This window comes from Colletotrichum fioriniae, assembly GCF_027942845.1.
Source record: "Colletotrichum fioriniae strain IMI 355084 chromosome Unknown scaffold_20, whole genome shotgun sequence".
Taxonomy (NCBI): Eukaryota; Fungi; Ascomycota; class Sordariomycetes; order Glomerellales; family Glomerellaceae; genus Colletotrichum; species Colletotrichum fioriniae.
In genome coordinates this window covers 64,901-79,775 of record NW_027076856.1, presented here as the reverse complement: position 1 = coordinate 79,775, position 14,875 = coordinate 64,901, and the positions used below count along the sequence as shown (strand labels likewise).

Genomic DNA, 14,875 nt, shown 5'->3' with positions numbered 1-14,875 from the left:
ACTGTCCGAGACAACGTTTGCGGCCGTACATTGCGGAGAGGAAACTCCATGTCATGGGCGTGCTAGGCAACTGAACTAGATGACTCAACCGCCCCAGAGATTGCATTCCGATCGTAGTGCCAAAATGCGGCCCGATCTGTGGATGGTTTTCGAGTTGGCGTTCATCTTCAATCGACAAGTTCGAGTTGCAAAATAACGTTTTCAATTCAAAGTCCGTATTGTTTTGTCTAGGCTCAGGTGCACTTACTTGGGATAATTCAAATCAAAAGAAGTCACTACAGAAGCACTCTGGCTAGAGACATTAGCTATGTGATAGGGCGCCGGAAGTTCTCATCTCTCACTCTCTTGATGTGGGGCATGTGGTTATTTCGACGCCTCTTTGCTACCTCCATTGCTCATGGTCTACTTCAAGCCACCGAGAAACTGCGTTGGACTAAACCTCACGGCCTTAACCATGCGCTCTTGGCGCGCGTGCAGCGCGTCTCTCCGGCTTCTCTGACACCAATGAATGCTGGCGTGGCCATGTGTTCCAGCCCCAACTATGTATGCACAAAATCGACTAATTCTCTGTTTATGCAATGGTTCATGTTCCGGTGTTCATACCGTGGTGTCATTTCCGAGAATTGGTTGAGGATCTCACTCCCTTCCCCTCTAGGTATCCGATTCCTGTGCCTAGAGAAGGAAGATCACACTGCTCGTTCAATCTCTGAGACAGTCTCAAGAGGATGAAAGTGCAAAACGAAGATCAATAGTTCTCAAAGACGGAGCACCTTCCATCTCCGTGGTGCTGGATGTTGCCTCCCGCTGGTCTGGAAGACACGTCCCCGGTTCCCTTTGCATGCTTCCGGCCTAGGTGTCATGGCGAACCACACGACGATTGGTCATTTTGAGCCCATAGGCACACAAATGACGTTGGATCATCCTTTCCCTAGATGCGTTGACCACGCTTCATGGCGTATCACATTGACGAGGGTTGATCTTTCAGCAAGCCACAGACCCTATTCCTTGCATCCACAACATCGGGCCCAGACAATGTGTTTAACGGATGAGAGGGGTGCTGTAAGGGGTCAAAATTGCTTCCGGCGTGTGATGGTAGAGTCGCGTGAAGTCATCCGACCAGCCGGGCCGAGGAGATCGAGTGATCAGCTCGGCAGTCTGGACGCATACCTTCTTTGAAGTGCCGAGCCATGGCCCAGTCCCGGGCTCCAAGCCCATGTACCCAACAAGTCGCCGAGCATGTGGAACTTCTTCCAATCTTTCCATTCCATCGTTGGTGTCTGGGCGGTACATGGCTCTTGGCAGCACATACACCATGGCTTTAAGGGCGACGGAAATGTGTGTCGCCAGGTCCTTTTGGGTGGCGATATGTTTTCTTGGCCGCTCGCAGTGAGGCGAGGATGAAAGGTCCAGACTGTCTTGTTCCAATAACAATAGTCCAAGTTACACAGACTTTACTTGAGGTTATACAGACTATTCGTCACTCGGCTTCACATCACCCGACGCGGAGTCAGCCTAGCCATGGACATAAGGGAGGATCACTTAGTTGTTGTCGAATGTCTTGGTGAAGTAGAGTTAATTGTAGCAGGAAACATATTCACACTGTATCTCTCACTAAGATAGACTGTGTTGGAAAAGCTTTCAAAGATATTGGCCTATCAGGAGAATGCCGTTGAGGTTCGCCGGCCAAGGAGACTCTTGTCAGCAGTGATCCTGCTAGGGCGGTAGTGACATTAAGGCCCAACGAGGAAGGCACAGCATAAGGGCACTAAATTTTGTGAACTAATCTGAAGAACTTGACAATAAGCTATTATAACGTTGCGATGAACTTAATTCAGTCTTGTGTCATTATATGTATTTTCCATGCGATGATGCGATGGCATACTGTTGGTTGCATTTGTCCGAAGACTCTTGCTACAATCACAACAGCCATTTGAAGAAGGAACTCTGGATTCTACTTTGAGAAACTTTCTGCCTGCCCCGTTTTCCATTCCCGATAACTCAACCTACCTATTGCTGAATCACATGCGGCACGTAAAGGAGAGCTGAGTAATGTATTTGGAGCATAGGAGTCGGCCCAGATTTGAGGTCATCTCAAAGTATCGACGAATGCCTTCCCCCATGGGCTTGTGATCTAATTCTCAGTGGCCCAAAGAAAGAAATCACAAGTCAATTTCGGAAGCAAAAAGCAATGAATTCAGCGAGTCGCCTCAAAGGAGGCTTACGATTTTGTCAATTTTATGTGGCGTCAAATTTTGCGCGTGGCCCACCACAACTCCAAAACTTCACGATATCAAAATATTGTCACAAATTCAACAAAAAAACATACAACACCAGGTATTCGCTGGTCGTCACCGACCCAACTACTAATCCGGCCCTCATTGGCTTGTCTATGGGAGAGCGGACGGGATCCCGAATTTTCCAATGGGTATGGTCGTATGTGGTGGTCGAAGGGGGTCGGACAGACTAAGATGACAGAGCTGTGGTGGCCATGCAAAGAACAACAACTCGTAGCAACCTAGAAGCTCTTTTTCTTTTTTCATTCTTCTCTGAGTAGAACAACAACATGCTGTCTCTGTATCTATGCATTTAGTCGCATGTTTACAAATCGTCAACCAAGGGACTGAGTCCTTGGGCGGAGCCAATCTTGCTCTCGAAGAAGAGCTTCAGTCTCTCAACACGCTCACGATCCGCCATGAAGCGCTCAAAGTCAATCGGGTTTGTAGAGTTGACATCCATCAGATCAGGGAAGCCAGCCGGGGCAGGAATATCCTTGCGGACGCTCCACATGCCGGTGTTGTTGGGGCTCTGGTACTCGTCGCTGAGCAAGAAGTTGTGAAGAAGCTTCGCTCCCTCCTTGTGGGGAGCGTCCTTGAGAATCGCAGCACGCTGGCCCCAGGTGACGAAGAGACCGTTCTTGGGGATGGAAACGTTGAAGGGAGCAGTGGGTGCCAGTCCGAGAGCGCCGGTGAAGGTAACAGCATATGAGTTGTTGGCCTGACCCATGACGGTGGTCGGTGTAGCAGTGCCGCGGACCCAGCGAGGGTTTTGGGCGAGGAGGTTCTCGAACCAGCTGTATCCGTTCTGCTGCATACTGCTTCCAATTAGTATTTACACATCAAGAGGTATTTATCAGAGGTTATTGCTTACGCCAGATCGAACGCATAAAGAACGGCATCGTCGTCATTTGGGTAGGTAAAGACCAACTTGTCCTTGTACTCAGGCTTCAAGAAGTCCGAGTACTCGACGGGACCTTCGGACACCTTCTCGGCGTTCCAGATGTTGGTCCAACCAAAGACAACAACCGCGTACCATGAAGCCCATATGTCGCGGAAGCCAGGGTGGATCTTGTCAAAGTCCAACGGCTTGTATCGCAACAAAGCACCTTCCTGGTCCCACCTGGGATAGTCTTGAAGGGTCTGTAGAATGACGCTATCAACGTATACGTTGCCTTGAGATAGCTGGCGGTCGATATCGCCGTCGATGTACTTGGAGATGTCGACGGTGAGGTTAAGGGTCATTCCTGGGAAGCGCTTCTCGAAAGCTTCCTTCAGAGCATCCTGTTGAGTCTTCTCATCACCTCCGTGCCAAAGAGTAACGACACCACCTTCAGCGACAGCAGCCTTGTGAATCTCATCAATGGTGCGGGTTTCGACTTCGGGGGCACCGTGAAAGTTGAGGAGGGTATCGTAGGCCGCAACAGATGTGGCTAAGGCAGCCGAAAGAACGAATGTGGGCAGAACCATTTTGAATTGGGTCTTCAGTTGGCTTTGTGTACAAAAGAGTGACGATGATTTTGAGGTGGTGTTCAAGTGTGTTTTCCACGCGGCGAATACTACTTACTTATATTTTCAGTCCATGAGACTGCACGTATTGGCATTAGGGGCTCATCGTTCATTGCGTTCCGAAAGCCGAGCAGGCCTTACGTTCCGAACCCCACAACAGACGACTCATGTAGACTGACGTTGGCTGTTGTCTTCCAAGTTTGGTAAGGTAAATGTACATGACGCAATCCAGATCGTTGGTATCCCGGTCAGACTGCCTACCCCTTCCCAACGTCACTGTACCCCGGGCCGAGCTAATCCCCAGCGTTCGGATGAAGGTAACCACTCAGCCCTCTTTAGTATGGATTCGCAATGTATGTTTTTTCTCGGTTACGCTTATTATGACCATTGTTCAGACGTGGGGTTCTCGCAGCTTTAGGTCACATCGCCCCTTAACATATAGCCATACTCTTCTAGTGTGCCGTTGCAACGGTGTACTATTTTATGTCATCGGTATGAGCGAATTGAGAAAGATGTCGGCTACACCGTAGCTGTAAGCCCTCTCTTTTTAGCATATAATTGATTTTTCTACATATGCTATGTGGCGTGGCCCCGGTTTGTGATGACGGGAACTGAGTGATGGTAGTACACACATTAGAGTAAAGGCTAAAGCTGTCACCCTCATCGGTGATGTAGTCAGAGATCTCAGTCTGCTATAAAGCGCGCACACTGAGAACACCCTAAATAAAAATTCAAGATCACATCAACACATGATCTTGACGCAGGACTGGGCATTGCTAGCACGCCGGTGGGAACCGCGCGGGTTCGCAGGGATCTTGTGCCAATGTCTGGAGGCATTAAGCAGATGTGGGTGGATGGCGATCGAGGATCCCTGCAACCCAGGTGTAGAAGAAGAGGCCTTACCGCAATTGGCAAAACTATCCAGACACTGCCGGCCTCGAACACCGTGCAATGCAGGCATTTGCGTGTCTTCAAAGTTGGTAGCTCTGCCATTTTCTTATTCTCATTACTTAACGAATCCGTCTGGTTATTGGTCATCCTCGAAGAAGCAATAGTCAAAATACATCCGTGAACGTTCAATGTCTCACTGTGACATCTCAGGGGCTACATGCATCCAAATAGTAAGCAAGCCAACTGACCCATCTCTTTCTTATGTAAGTTGTTGCCCACGCCGATTGTGGTACTTGAAGTCTTCAATCCGTTCATCGTCGCAAATGGAAGTTTGGTAAGGCACGCGATACTTCATGTTCAATGGTCAATTGCAGAGAGCTTGATTTCAAACCACAGCACTCAACGGCCCCCGCGCATCCCGCACCGCGCGTCAGTTGTCCGTACCATGCTCCCACAACAGCAGGAACGCTAAGCGAGTCAAGAATGACACTACGTAACAGACAACCAACCGTCGAATGATTTCCTCTGGTAAACACCACAGAGCTGTGCTGCATTAGAAGCCTCGCCCGTGATAACTAGATTGGTACGATGGAACGAAAGCAAATGAACGATGAGGTAAGGGAGAGTATCATTCACAGCTTTACCTGATCGTTACCCATGCATGCTGCGCTGCATGATCTTATCATCGTGCAGGGGCTTTTGACGATCAACGCAAGGATCATTTAAGCTTGGTGTTTTGGTAGGAGAAATTCTACGAGAGTAATCCTGCGCAAACCTTCTCTTTATGATAAGCAACTAATATCAGTTATCAGAAGTAGAATTTCCCCGAGGAAAAAACAGTCGCCTGAGGCCCATTGCCATCTCTATGCGCTTATGCAAAGAAAAGTTGGAACCCAAGTAAATGAGATCACATTAAGTTCAGTGGTCTAACGCAGCAGCAACTCGTTTGAGACCCTCGAGTAGCAACTCCTTCTTGTTGGAAAACACGATCCGGAACCACCCCGGCTGCTCGGCGCCAAACTGCTTCCCTGACGCCAAAAACACCTTCTTGTCAAGCAACGCGTGCATCACCTCTGTGCTGATATCCTCAAATTCTACCTCCGGCCGTCGTTCACGGTAGGCTTTGCCGAGATCAACCCACAGAAAGAATGCAGCGTTTGCCCCAGGTGCGTATGTAATCCCGTTCTCTGTGGCCCACTGGGCCACCAGCTCAAAGTTTTCTTGGAGCTTGCGCTGATTCTCGTCGAGGTAGCCATCCACCCATTCGCGATCATCGAGAATGTTGGCTGTTGCGTGGTCCGTAAGGCCAGAAGGTGAGCTGTAGATACCGACCGGGGTCAAGGAGCTATGGAACGACGAATTGTGCTGTGAAATGATGGCGCCAAGTCTGATACCGTTGGCGCCGAAGTCTTTGGACATGCCCCAGAGAACATGCAGTCGGTGGGCGTCCATGATGTCTATCGTACTGATGGAGAGGCAAGACTCGAAAGGAACAGGCGCGGGTTGCGTATCGATTGTGTTCTTCCAGACGGAGAGCGCGTATATCTCGTCACTTATGAGGTGCATGTCGTACTTCTGGCACAGCCGCATCAAGTCGACAATGGTTTCCCGCGGATAACAACGTCCGAGAGGGTTGTGAGGGTGACATAAGATGAGGGCGGCAATCTTGATCCCCCTTTCCCTCGCGGACAGCAACGCTTCCTCATACTTCCGGACCGCATCCAAACCGAACGGGTCAACCTCGTGAAAAGGAACCTGCACGAGCTTGCAGCCTGTTCGATACTCAACATCGGGTAGAAACGCTCCATAGTGGGGCTGGCCGAGAAGGAAGCCTTCGCCAGGGTTGCCCAACGCCCAGCAAAGATGTTCTATTGCCGAACTGCAACCATTGGTGACGGAGATATGTTGCGCTTCGATGGCCGTTACTGGGTGTAGTCGCTCTGTGAGGAAGCGCGCGAGCGATGCCTTAAGACGCTTGGAGCCGGTCATGCCATCGCCGTACGTGAAGTAGTGGTTCGGAACTGCTAGGTTCTCGTGAATATGTTTCGATAGTCTATCGTGCATGAGAGTATTTTCCGCGATGCCCAGGCTCACGTAGCCTTTGGGATTCGTTTCTGGGTCCCAGAGGTCCTGGACAATCTTCCATAGAAGCATGCCATCGTCCGGCTTGGCTGCGATGCTGCCGCGAGTTGAAAGGCCGTGATTCATGATGAACTTGAAGCCAAAATTGTAGGCACAGAAAAGAGCGATTGTTGTCCAAGTGGAGAGAACGACCCGTGAGAGGAGATGCAAGGTGTTATCTATGAGAAATGAAGAATGACTCAGTCATGATAAGGCTGGTTGTGAGGGCAGTAGTTCGTCTCATTCCCCGCTCATAAGAACCCTTCAGGCCCAACTAGTCATGGATATGCATGGATGCGGGGTCGCGGGCAGAACCGCATGTTAGTCTTCAGAGTCTTCCTTCGACTATACTGACACAGCAAAAACGTCTTGTGACTTGGGGCCTTTTGCCACAAAACACTATGTGAGTAAGCAGATGATTTCTTATCCGTTAACCAGACCTACTCGGGGCCTGACAATGATTATCAGTTACCGGCTCATGAGGCTGCCATCTCAAGACAGTTCCGGTACAACCCCGATCAAGACGGAAGGTGCCGACCCCTTACTAGCAAGGCCTTCCGAACGGACAGCTTCTTTGAAAAGCATCGTATGATACGAGACGGATCTTGCAGCAGGAGTCGTACAAGTGCAATGCTTAGAGTTGAGATTCACTCATATATGAGGGCCACAGTGGCTTTAGCCTGTCGATAATTAGCTGCGTCGACATAGACAAAGCATCATCAACTTTCCCTACCTTCGGTACTGTAGACGCGGAATCTATGTCGAAGAAATTGTAAAAAGACGAGCTCTAGTATGATGTTTCTGAAAACCTGAAAGAAAAGACGCCATGCCTGGCTTCAGAGAAGTAGGACTATCAGCCTCGCTGTGATAGAGCACCTTGTGTTTCAAGATAGTCCTCGGATATTCATACATTCAGCCATAGCTTCTGCTCATACTTGAAGTACTTCAACTTGACGAAGTTTTGCACCTAGACCGTGGTCCCCTGGGTAGCTGATAAACACTTCAGAAGCTTGCCTGCATCTACCTCTGCAATCTGGAGTCAACCTTCAGTTTGATCCGCTTGGTGACAGCGCTCGACCCCGGCAGATGATCATGAGGAAATATTCAAAAGGCTGTCTGAATTTACATTCTCTCTTAGTCTCCATGGGCTTGAGGGAAAGTTCACGGACTTCTGCATAAGTCTCTTAACTGATCTATCCCATTGGTGTTTTTGGAAGTATACCTAAATAGAGCACCACGCACAAGCTCCTGCTCATGAATAGACCGGCTGAACTATAAATTCTCTGTTTAGACAACTCCTACTTGCTAGTGACATGTATATAGATACTGTGGGTCTGACGAGTAGTTTGCTCACCGTCACGACCGATTCAAGATGTGAGTTTCGCAAGCAACAATCGACCATCTCGTACCTTCAAAGTTGTTATGTGTTAGTTCTAGGGAATGTTATTGTCGACAAGGTTTGTAGGACTTGGCAATGAAGTCTGTTGACTTGTGGTTGCTAGCGACTGTACGAGCACTCATCAAGCGCTGATAACCAACTCTTCAACTTCGAGTTCATGTGAAGGGAGACACCATGTCAAGGAAAGTCGTCGTGCAACAACCTCTCTCTCCTAACTAAGGTAGAATAAATAGTCTACGTTCAGACTTGGCACTCAAGCATTCAATCCATATTATCCGCACGATAGTACCTAAGTGCCACAATCTCATCCGCACCCCTGTACTCTGTGATCAACTCCATAATCCCTATTCTAAGTCTGGTCTCAAAGTCCCGACGTCGAGCTTCGCCCGGCCTGAAGCCAGTTACGAAACACGCGTCCTATTACAAACCCGGCAAGTGCAAATCGCCCCTACAAACAGTTTAGATTCTTGAGGATCTAGAGCCTGGAAGTCCTGCTACGTCAAAAGCCAGGGTGCAAAGCCTGTCAATGAACAAAACTACCCCCTGTCCATATCACTGCCTCAATTTTAACCACAGCACGTGTGGTTTCTCAACTCCTAACCAACCATGAGCCAAGGTTTCCTAGAGATCTGAGTAAGCAGTCTTCTCTGGGAGCATGTCGTTGGTTGGTTGTAATCACCAGACGAAAATGTCGCTTTGCTTTTCTCTTGTTCCAGCCTCTCGTCGTGACCAAGTCGTAACCACGTTTCTAGCGCTGAAGTCTCTTCTTCAACATGATCAATCGTCAAATTACATGGTTCTAGCTCGTTCTCCCGCCATCGAGATTGAAGTCATTTGCAAAACGAGGATACCTAACTCATCAATCCCACGATCGTGATCCTCACCAGCCGACCTCGAGCCATGACCCCCTGCCTTACCCTCTCTCTGTCTGTCCCTGTTCAACTACAACACTTCCAAATCTTATCCCGGCATTTCAGCTGTGAACGACACCCGCAAACTCACTTGATCCTTCTCAAACTCTCTTCCAGAAAAGCCTGGACCAACTCAAGCAGAATACCCTCCACTCACACCGTACGGTACCCAAATCCCCCTTTCTCACCACCATCGGAAACCCCAATCCCAAATCTCCATTCGAAAAGTAAGAACCACTCCCCTTCCCCTCCGAATTCCGTTCCCGCCGTCCGCACGAGCGTTCCCGTCAATGCCATTGACAACATCAGAATATTCCTTCTTCTTCCAAAACTCGGACCTTCTTTCTACCGGCGATTTCAATCCAAAAGAGACCTTCCATGATAGATACTTTTTGCAAACATGAACCTTGTCAAACCCAGTATCCTTCAGCTTTTCGCAAACCAATCCTTCGATATGTACAAAATTCTCAGAAAACCCCGTGTCCGCGGTGAGGTCACATACTCCCTTCCCGCTCATGAAACAAACGCCACCCCGCCATCGGCTGAAAAAGACATTTACTCCCCACCTCCTTACCTCCCAGTGCCTCCATAGACAGAATGACATTAAAGTTCCGGCTACGGTTTCGCTTGCCGCTGGTAAAAAAAGACAAACGTCATGCAGGTAACTTCGTTGATATTTGTACTATTTACCCTTTAAACACGGGGCTAGGATCGATGGGCTCTCAAGGAACCCCTTCCCAAATGATTCCCCGGCCATGACGACATCTCACTCATGGCCCACGGCGGTTCACAGCCAAACGAATTTCAACTTAGGCTTTAGACAGATTACCGTGGCCCCCTTGTCCCCCATCCATCCCCCCAATGTCAAACTCTCGATTGATGGACGGCGCTTTCCGGTAACCTCCTAAATGCCAATCGACTTGACTTTCCTCCACGTGCCTCAAGGCAAAGACCACCAATCGATCTGGTCTCTCGCCCCCTTTTTTCGCAACGCCCAAGTCCCTCCCCCGACCCCTAGGAGAAACTCAAACCAAGCCCCCTTTCTATCGTTTATCCTGTCTGTCTCCTATGAGACCCCATCACTTTCTCTTGTGCCAATAGCCGTCGGTGAGATATTACATGTACCGATGAGCCGGGACAGGGCCGATTTCACTCGGGTAATAGACTTCTCGATGTGGCGAGAAGCAGGCCGAGCAAGAGAAAAGCCGACTTAATACCTGGTCCTGTTGAACTGATCTGGTAGGGGCTATGCCGCGCTGGATTTGATGTAATGTCCCCTTCAGCGGCGGTTTGCTGTAATCTTACGTTTAAGTGATCAGAACGTCGGCTGGAAAACAGCCTGGTGCTGTCCAGCATCAAGCAAAGTCAGGAACTGTCACTGTCACGGAAGGAGATCGTCTTCATGATGCATGATGTTTGTCTTCAAGTCCAATACATATCCAGGGAATCAATATTCACACAGAGCAGTAGACGTAGAGTCCAGGTATATATCCCAAAAAAAGACAACAAGAACGCCAGACTGTGTTCCTCCCAGTACTGCTCGCATGTCTAACGAGCATACACACAACACACATTCCCCAGCCAAAACCCATTCCCCCAATGAATGCGCCGACCAATCCTAATGAGGATGCGTTGATAAGTAATTTTTAGGTGTCGTCTCAATGATCCATAATCATGATGCAAAAGTAATTCGAGTGGGTCCTCTCCAAAGTCTTCGTCATCCAAGTTTCTCGTCTCATCATCTCATCTCCTCCAATTTGTGACAGTTCTTTTTCTGTGATATTACAGCATTATGTTCAATTGATTTGCGGGTGAACGCCATCCCTCCGCAAGTTCAAGTTAGGTAGAGCGTCCATTCTCAGTTCGACGGCAGGACGCTGGATCTCCATGCTGCGGCTGGGAGCGCGCCTGCCGCCGGGTGTGCGAGGGTGCGCAACGTTGACGCGCCCTCCACGCTCAGTGATACGAGCCGGGCCCTCATCCGAGTCGGAGTCTTCTTCGGGTTCGTCGTAGCCGTAGTCTGCGAGCCGGGCAAAGTAGTCCGCCATGCCGTCGACGCTCGGCGTGCCGACAATGACATCGTACTGAGGAGGGGGCGTCTGAAGCGGGAGCTGGTCGTTTTCGGCAGGCGGCGGGGGAATTTCAGCGTCAAACGCCGGAGGGTTATAGGAGGGCACGCGAAGTAGGTGTATGGGTCGGGGATGTGCGTCGGCCAGAGGGTCAACCGACGTCTGGGAGTTTGGCGGTGACGACCGACCAGTGCCGCCGGTTGTAGGTTGCGGCGAGGAGGGAAGATGGGCGGCTTGTGGGGGCGCAGGAAGGTTGCCAGGCGCCTCCATTACGGTGAGCGCGCCGGTTGAAAGGTTGTTGGGCGAGCCCTCGGAAGGACCAGAGATGGTGACGGCATCGGGGCAGCCGCAGGATGTGTGACGGCTCTGGTTCAAGCCCACGTCGGGGCCTGAGTACTCGGGAAGAGAAGTGTTGGCTTGAGTGGCGCGGCAGTTGAGTACCGTGAACGGCGAGTCGATGCTGATCTCAAAGTGACGGCGTTTGGTACCGGTGGGATCCTCAGGGTCGAGGCGGGAAATCCGCATGACGATCTTTAGGGGTTTTGTTAGTATTAGGAATCAGCCAATGAACAAGGAAAAACCTTACCTTAATCCAGTGGTACACATTGACATTCTTCCAACTGCAATCGGGGTGCAAGCGCATCTCCTTGCTCTTGGCCATGGTCTCGCAAGTTGGCAATTGAACGTTCATTTCAATTTCGGTAGACCCCCAGTAGCTCTCCAGTCCAAGATCCAAATCACCCAAAATGTTGTCCACTGGTTCGGGCAGAGGCTCGGGCATCACGCCGTGTCGAGAAGCGTCGGCTGCGCGCCGCATGGCTGCAGATTCCCTGGCCTCCCGGCGCTGACGGGGTGTGAGCTCACCACCGTTGAGCACGCGAACATCTGACGACGCGTAGGCAGGATCCAACGGCTTGCCGGCGGTCTTCTCGAGCAGGAGGATCTTCCTACCCGGATCTTTGCGGGTGACTCTGCGGTCGTTGGTCCAGTACTCGATCGACTCGGTGACGAAAACCTTGAGTTTGTGAACCTGAACCTTGGCAAGCGGCGTGAGCTTGAAGGCAATCGGAATCTTGGTGCCCAAGGGGAACGATTTGCCCGAAATGATAATGTCGTAATGGAGTTGATCCTCCCATTGCCTGCTAATCGAGATGGGTTCTGTCATTTCGAGTGAGAGCTGGTCTGGCACACGGACGATGGCGACTTCCTTGGAACCGTGAAGGTTGGGCTTGAAAGCGCCAGCTCGCTCAACGGTTGCCTGCAGCTCCCACTTCACTGAGCCATACTGAAGCTTAGTTGTCTCCAATTGATGGTGGTCGATGGGCAGCTCAAAGGTATACTCGTAAGTTCCTGGGTAAAACACCTTGTAACCCTTTGCCTGATTGCCGCTCGGATTGTCGCCCTTGCCAAAGCTCCTCGACTGGTTTGACTGCAGAGACAGGCGCTTCAACTCCTTGGCTGTAAGCCCCTGTCGGTTGGGCGGTATTGAGAGTAGCGAGGGCGACATCGAATTGCGGGGAGAGCTGGAGGCGAGGTTGGTTGTAGAAGAGTTCGTGGAGCTGTTCTTCAATGTGTAGACACACTGATTTCCGTACTCGGTCTCCCACCCGTCGTTCACGGCGTTGAAAAAGGTCAAAACTTGCGTGCGCAGTGACTCCTCCTCGTAGAGATCGACTTTCAAGGGAGGGATTCCTTCAGGCCATTCGGTGCGGGCCTTTCCCACCAACTTCAAACTCACACCCTTGATCTTGATATTTTTTGTGACCTTCAATTGCAGCTTTCCGCGAAGGAGAGCTGTACCGCCCTGTGAATGTTGCCTGTGCCCGTCGTGGTCAAATCCAGTCAAGAAAATGTTCGGTTCTGCCATCAAGATCGAGCAGCTGACGCCGCTACCATGGGCGACAGGCTTGGGAATTTCGGTGACCATTGACGTTACGTTGCTCTTTGCGCTTCGTACCGACATTAAGCTGTTTCGCTGACCGGGTGCATTGTATGTAGAGCTCATCAGAGGCGGTCTTAGGGCCTCGCTCATGGCGGCAGATCGAAGCGCCATCGTGTCTTCGTCCGGAACCACCAGATCTACCTCACGATAGGTAGAGAGTCGATTGAGAATGCTCGCGGCTCTGCTGGGCGGTCTCGAAAGTGTCGGCCTGGAGAGTGTGGATGCGCGCGACGTTGAACGACTCGGCACTTGTTTTTGAGAAAGGGAGAAGAACTGCTTGATGCTGAACTTCAATGATGTCTTTCCCAACGCTGTTGTAGTTGGAGATACTGCTTTTGACGGTTTCCTCCTCTTGACAGGACGTTCTGGTTGTGGCCGTAATTCGTGGGGTACAAAGCCCGAGGGCCACGAGGTGATGTGTATTGATCGCGGTCTTACTTGGCGAGCACGAATGGGCGGCGTCGGTAAGCGATTTTGTTGTGTAGCGGGAGGATCGAGAAGATATCTGGGGCAGTAGTAGACGCCGCCTCGGGTGGATGTGGGAATCCAGTTTTCCGTACGCCGAGATCGCTCCGAATCTGTCATGGTGGCCGGCATTGTTAGACACCACTGGTTGGAAAAAACATGTAGCGTGTGGCCGAGTGACAAAGAGTCCAGAATCACTCAGCCAGAAAATGGGCGCGGTATGCAGAATATGTATAAGAAATAGAAGAAAGAGGTTGAAGTTTAAAGTAGGTATGGAGTTTTAGAAAGGGCGTGTGTAAGGGAAGTTTCCTACGGTCAGAGACAATAGGAGACTGGTCTGGGGTACTGGGCAGATTAGGTGCATGAGATGGTTCTATGCGCTGGCAAAAAGCAAGTGAGGGTATCCATAGGAAGAGGAGACGAGGATGTGTAGGTCGGGTCAAGGAGTGTCGGGCATCGAGGCGAGTTAGGGATGATGGGGGTTTGAGGTGGGATGCAGGGTTGCCCGTGATAATGTGCAGCGGTGATGGGACACGGCGCGGTGCGAGCACTTGCTGCACATGGAGAGACAGACATGGGGCATAAGAAATGCGTCGTCTTGGTCTTGGGAGACAAGACTAACGGCCGGTAAGGCAAGGTAAAGAAAGGTGTATGGAGTATGGAAAGGTACAACGAGATGGAGATGGCGCTAGGCGGGATGGGCAGCCTCAGAATGGGAGAGAAAGGTACTAGAAGGAAAATGCAAGACGTACCGGTTGAGCAGCGTCAGAGTCAGGCGTGCATGCGATCAGTCAGTGACAAGAGCCGGGGGGAGGCTTAATCACATTCCACCCTCGGACCTCCTGAAGGAAAAGCAAGATCTCTGCGTCTTGTTTGGCGGCAGAAGAAAGTCTAGTTGCTAGGTACAACGGGAAGATCAGTACGGCATGCGGGTGCGGGTGCGGGTGCGGGATGAGGTGCGTGTGAGTACGTGAGTGTGAGTGAAAGATAGTGTGTGTGTGTGTGTGTATGTGTGTGTGTTTGTACAGGAACAAGTAGCAGCCGTGGTGGGAGGAGGGAGGGAAGAGAGATCAGAGGGAGGGGAGAAAGTGTGGGATAGACGAGAGCAAGGTGGGAACGAGCATCAAGAGTCTCCAATCGAAATTCAATCCTCATCCAGTCCCGGGGCGGCCAGGTCAAGTCGGCAAAGATACCGCAGGACACTCTCACAAGTCCGGACCAGTCAGGCTCCGTCCGTGTTGAATGGATGTCTCACGTTTTACCTTCTGACTGCCTCAGTAGAGTGAAAATGGGGA

General features: G+C 50.7%; 3 protein-coding genes across 3 annotated transcripts; all 3 read right to left on the bottom strand.

Annotated features, from left to right (window-relative positions):
* Positions 1-2,598: 2,598 nt before the first annotated feature.
* Positions 2,599-3,743, bottom strand: N0V96_011958 (uncharacterized protein; the record flags this gene model as incomplete). Its single annotated transcript, XM_053193888.2, has 2 exons — positions 2,599-3,091; positions 3,148-3,743. The coding sequence occupies 2 exons, from the start codon at positions 3,741-3,743 to the stop codon at positions 2,599-2,601; spliced, it is 1,089 nt and encodes a 362-aa protein (XP_053048833.2).
* Positions 3,744-5,591: 1,848 nt separating this feature from the next.
* On the bottom strand, positions 5,592-6,881 carry N0V96_011957 (uncharacterized protein; the record flags this gene model as incomplete). Its single annotated transcript, XM_053193887.2, has 1 exon — positions 5,592-6,881. The coding sequence occupies one exon, from the start codon at positions 6,879-6,881 to the stop codon at positions 5,592-5,594; it is 1,290 nt and encodes a 429-aa protein (XP_053048832.2).
* Positions 6,882-10,900: 4,019 nt separating this feature from the next.
* Positions 10,901-13,226, bottom strand: N0V96_011956 (uncharacterized protein; the record flags this gene model as incomplete). Its single annotated transcript, XM_053193886.2, has 2 exons — positions 10,901-11,704; positions 11,760-13,226. 2 exons carry the CDS (start codon positions 13,224-13,226, stop codon positions 10,901-10,903), a joined length of 2,271 nt encoding a protein of 756 aa, XP_053048831.1.
* Positions 13,227-14,875: the final 1,649 nt, after the last annotated feature.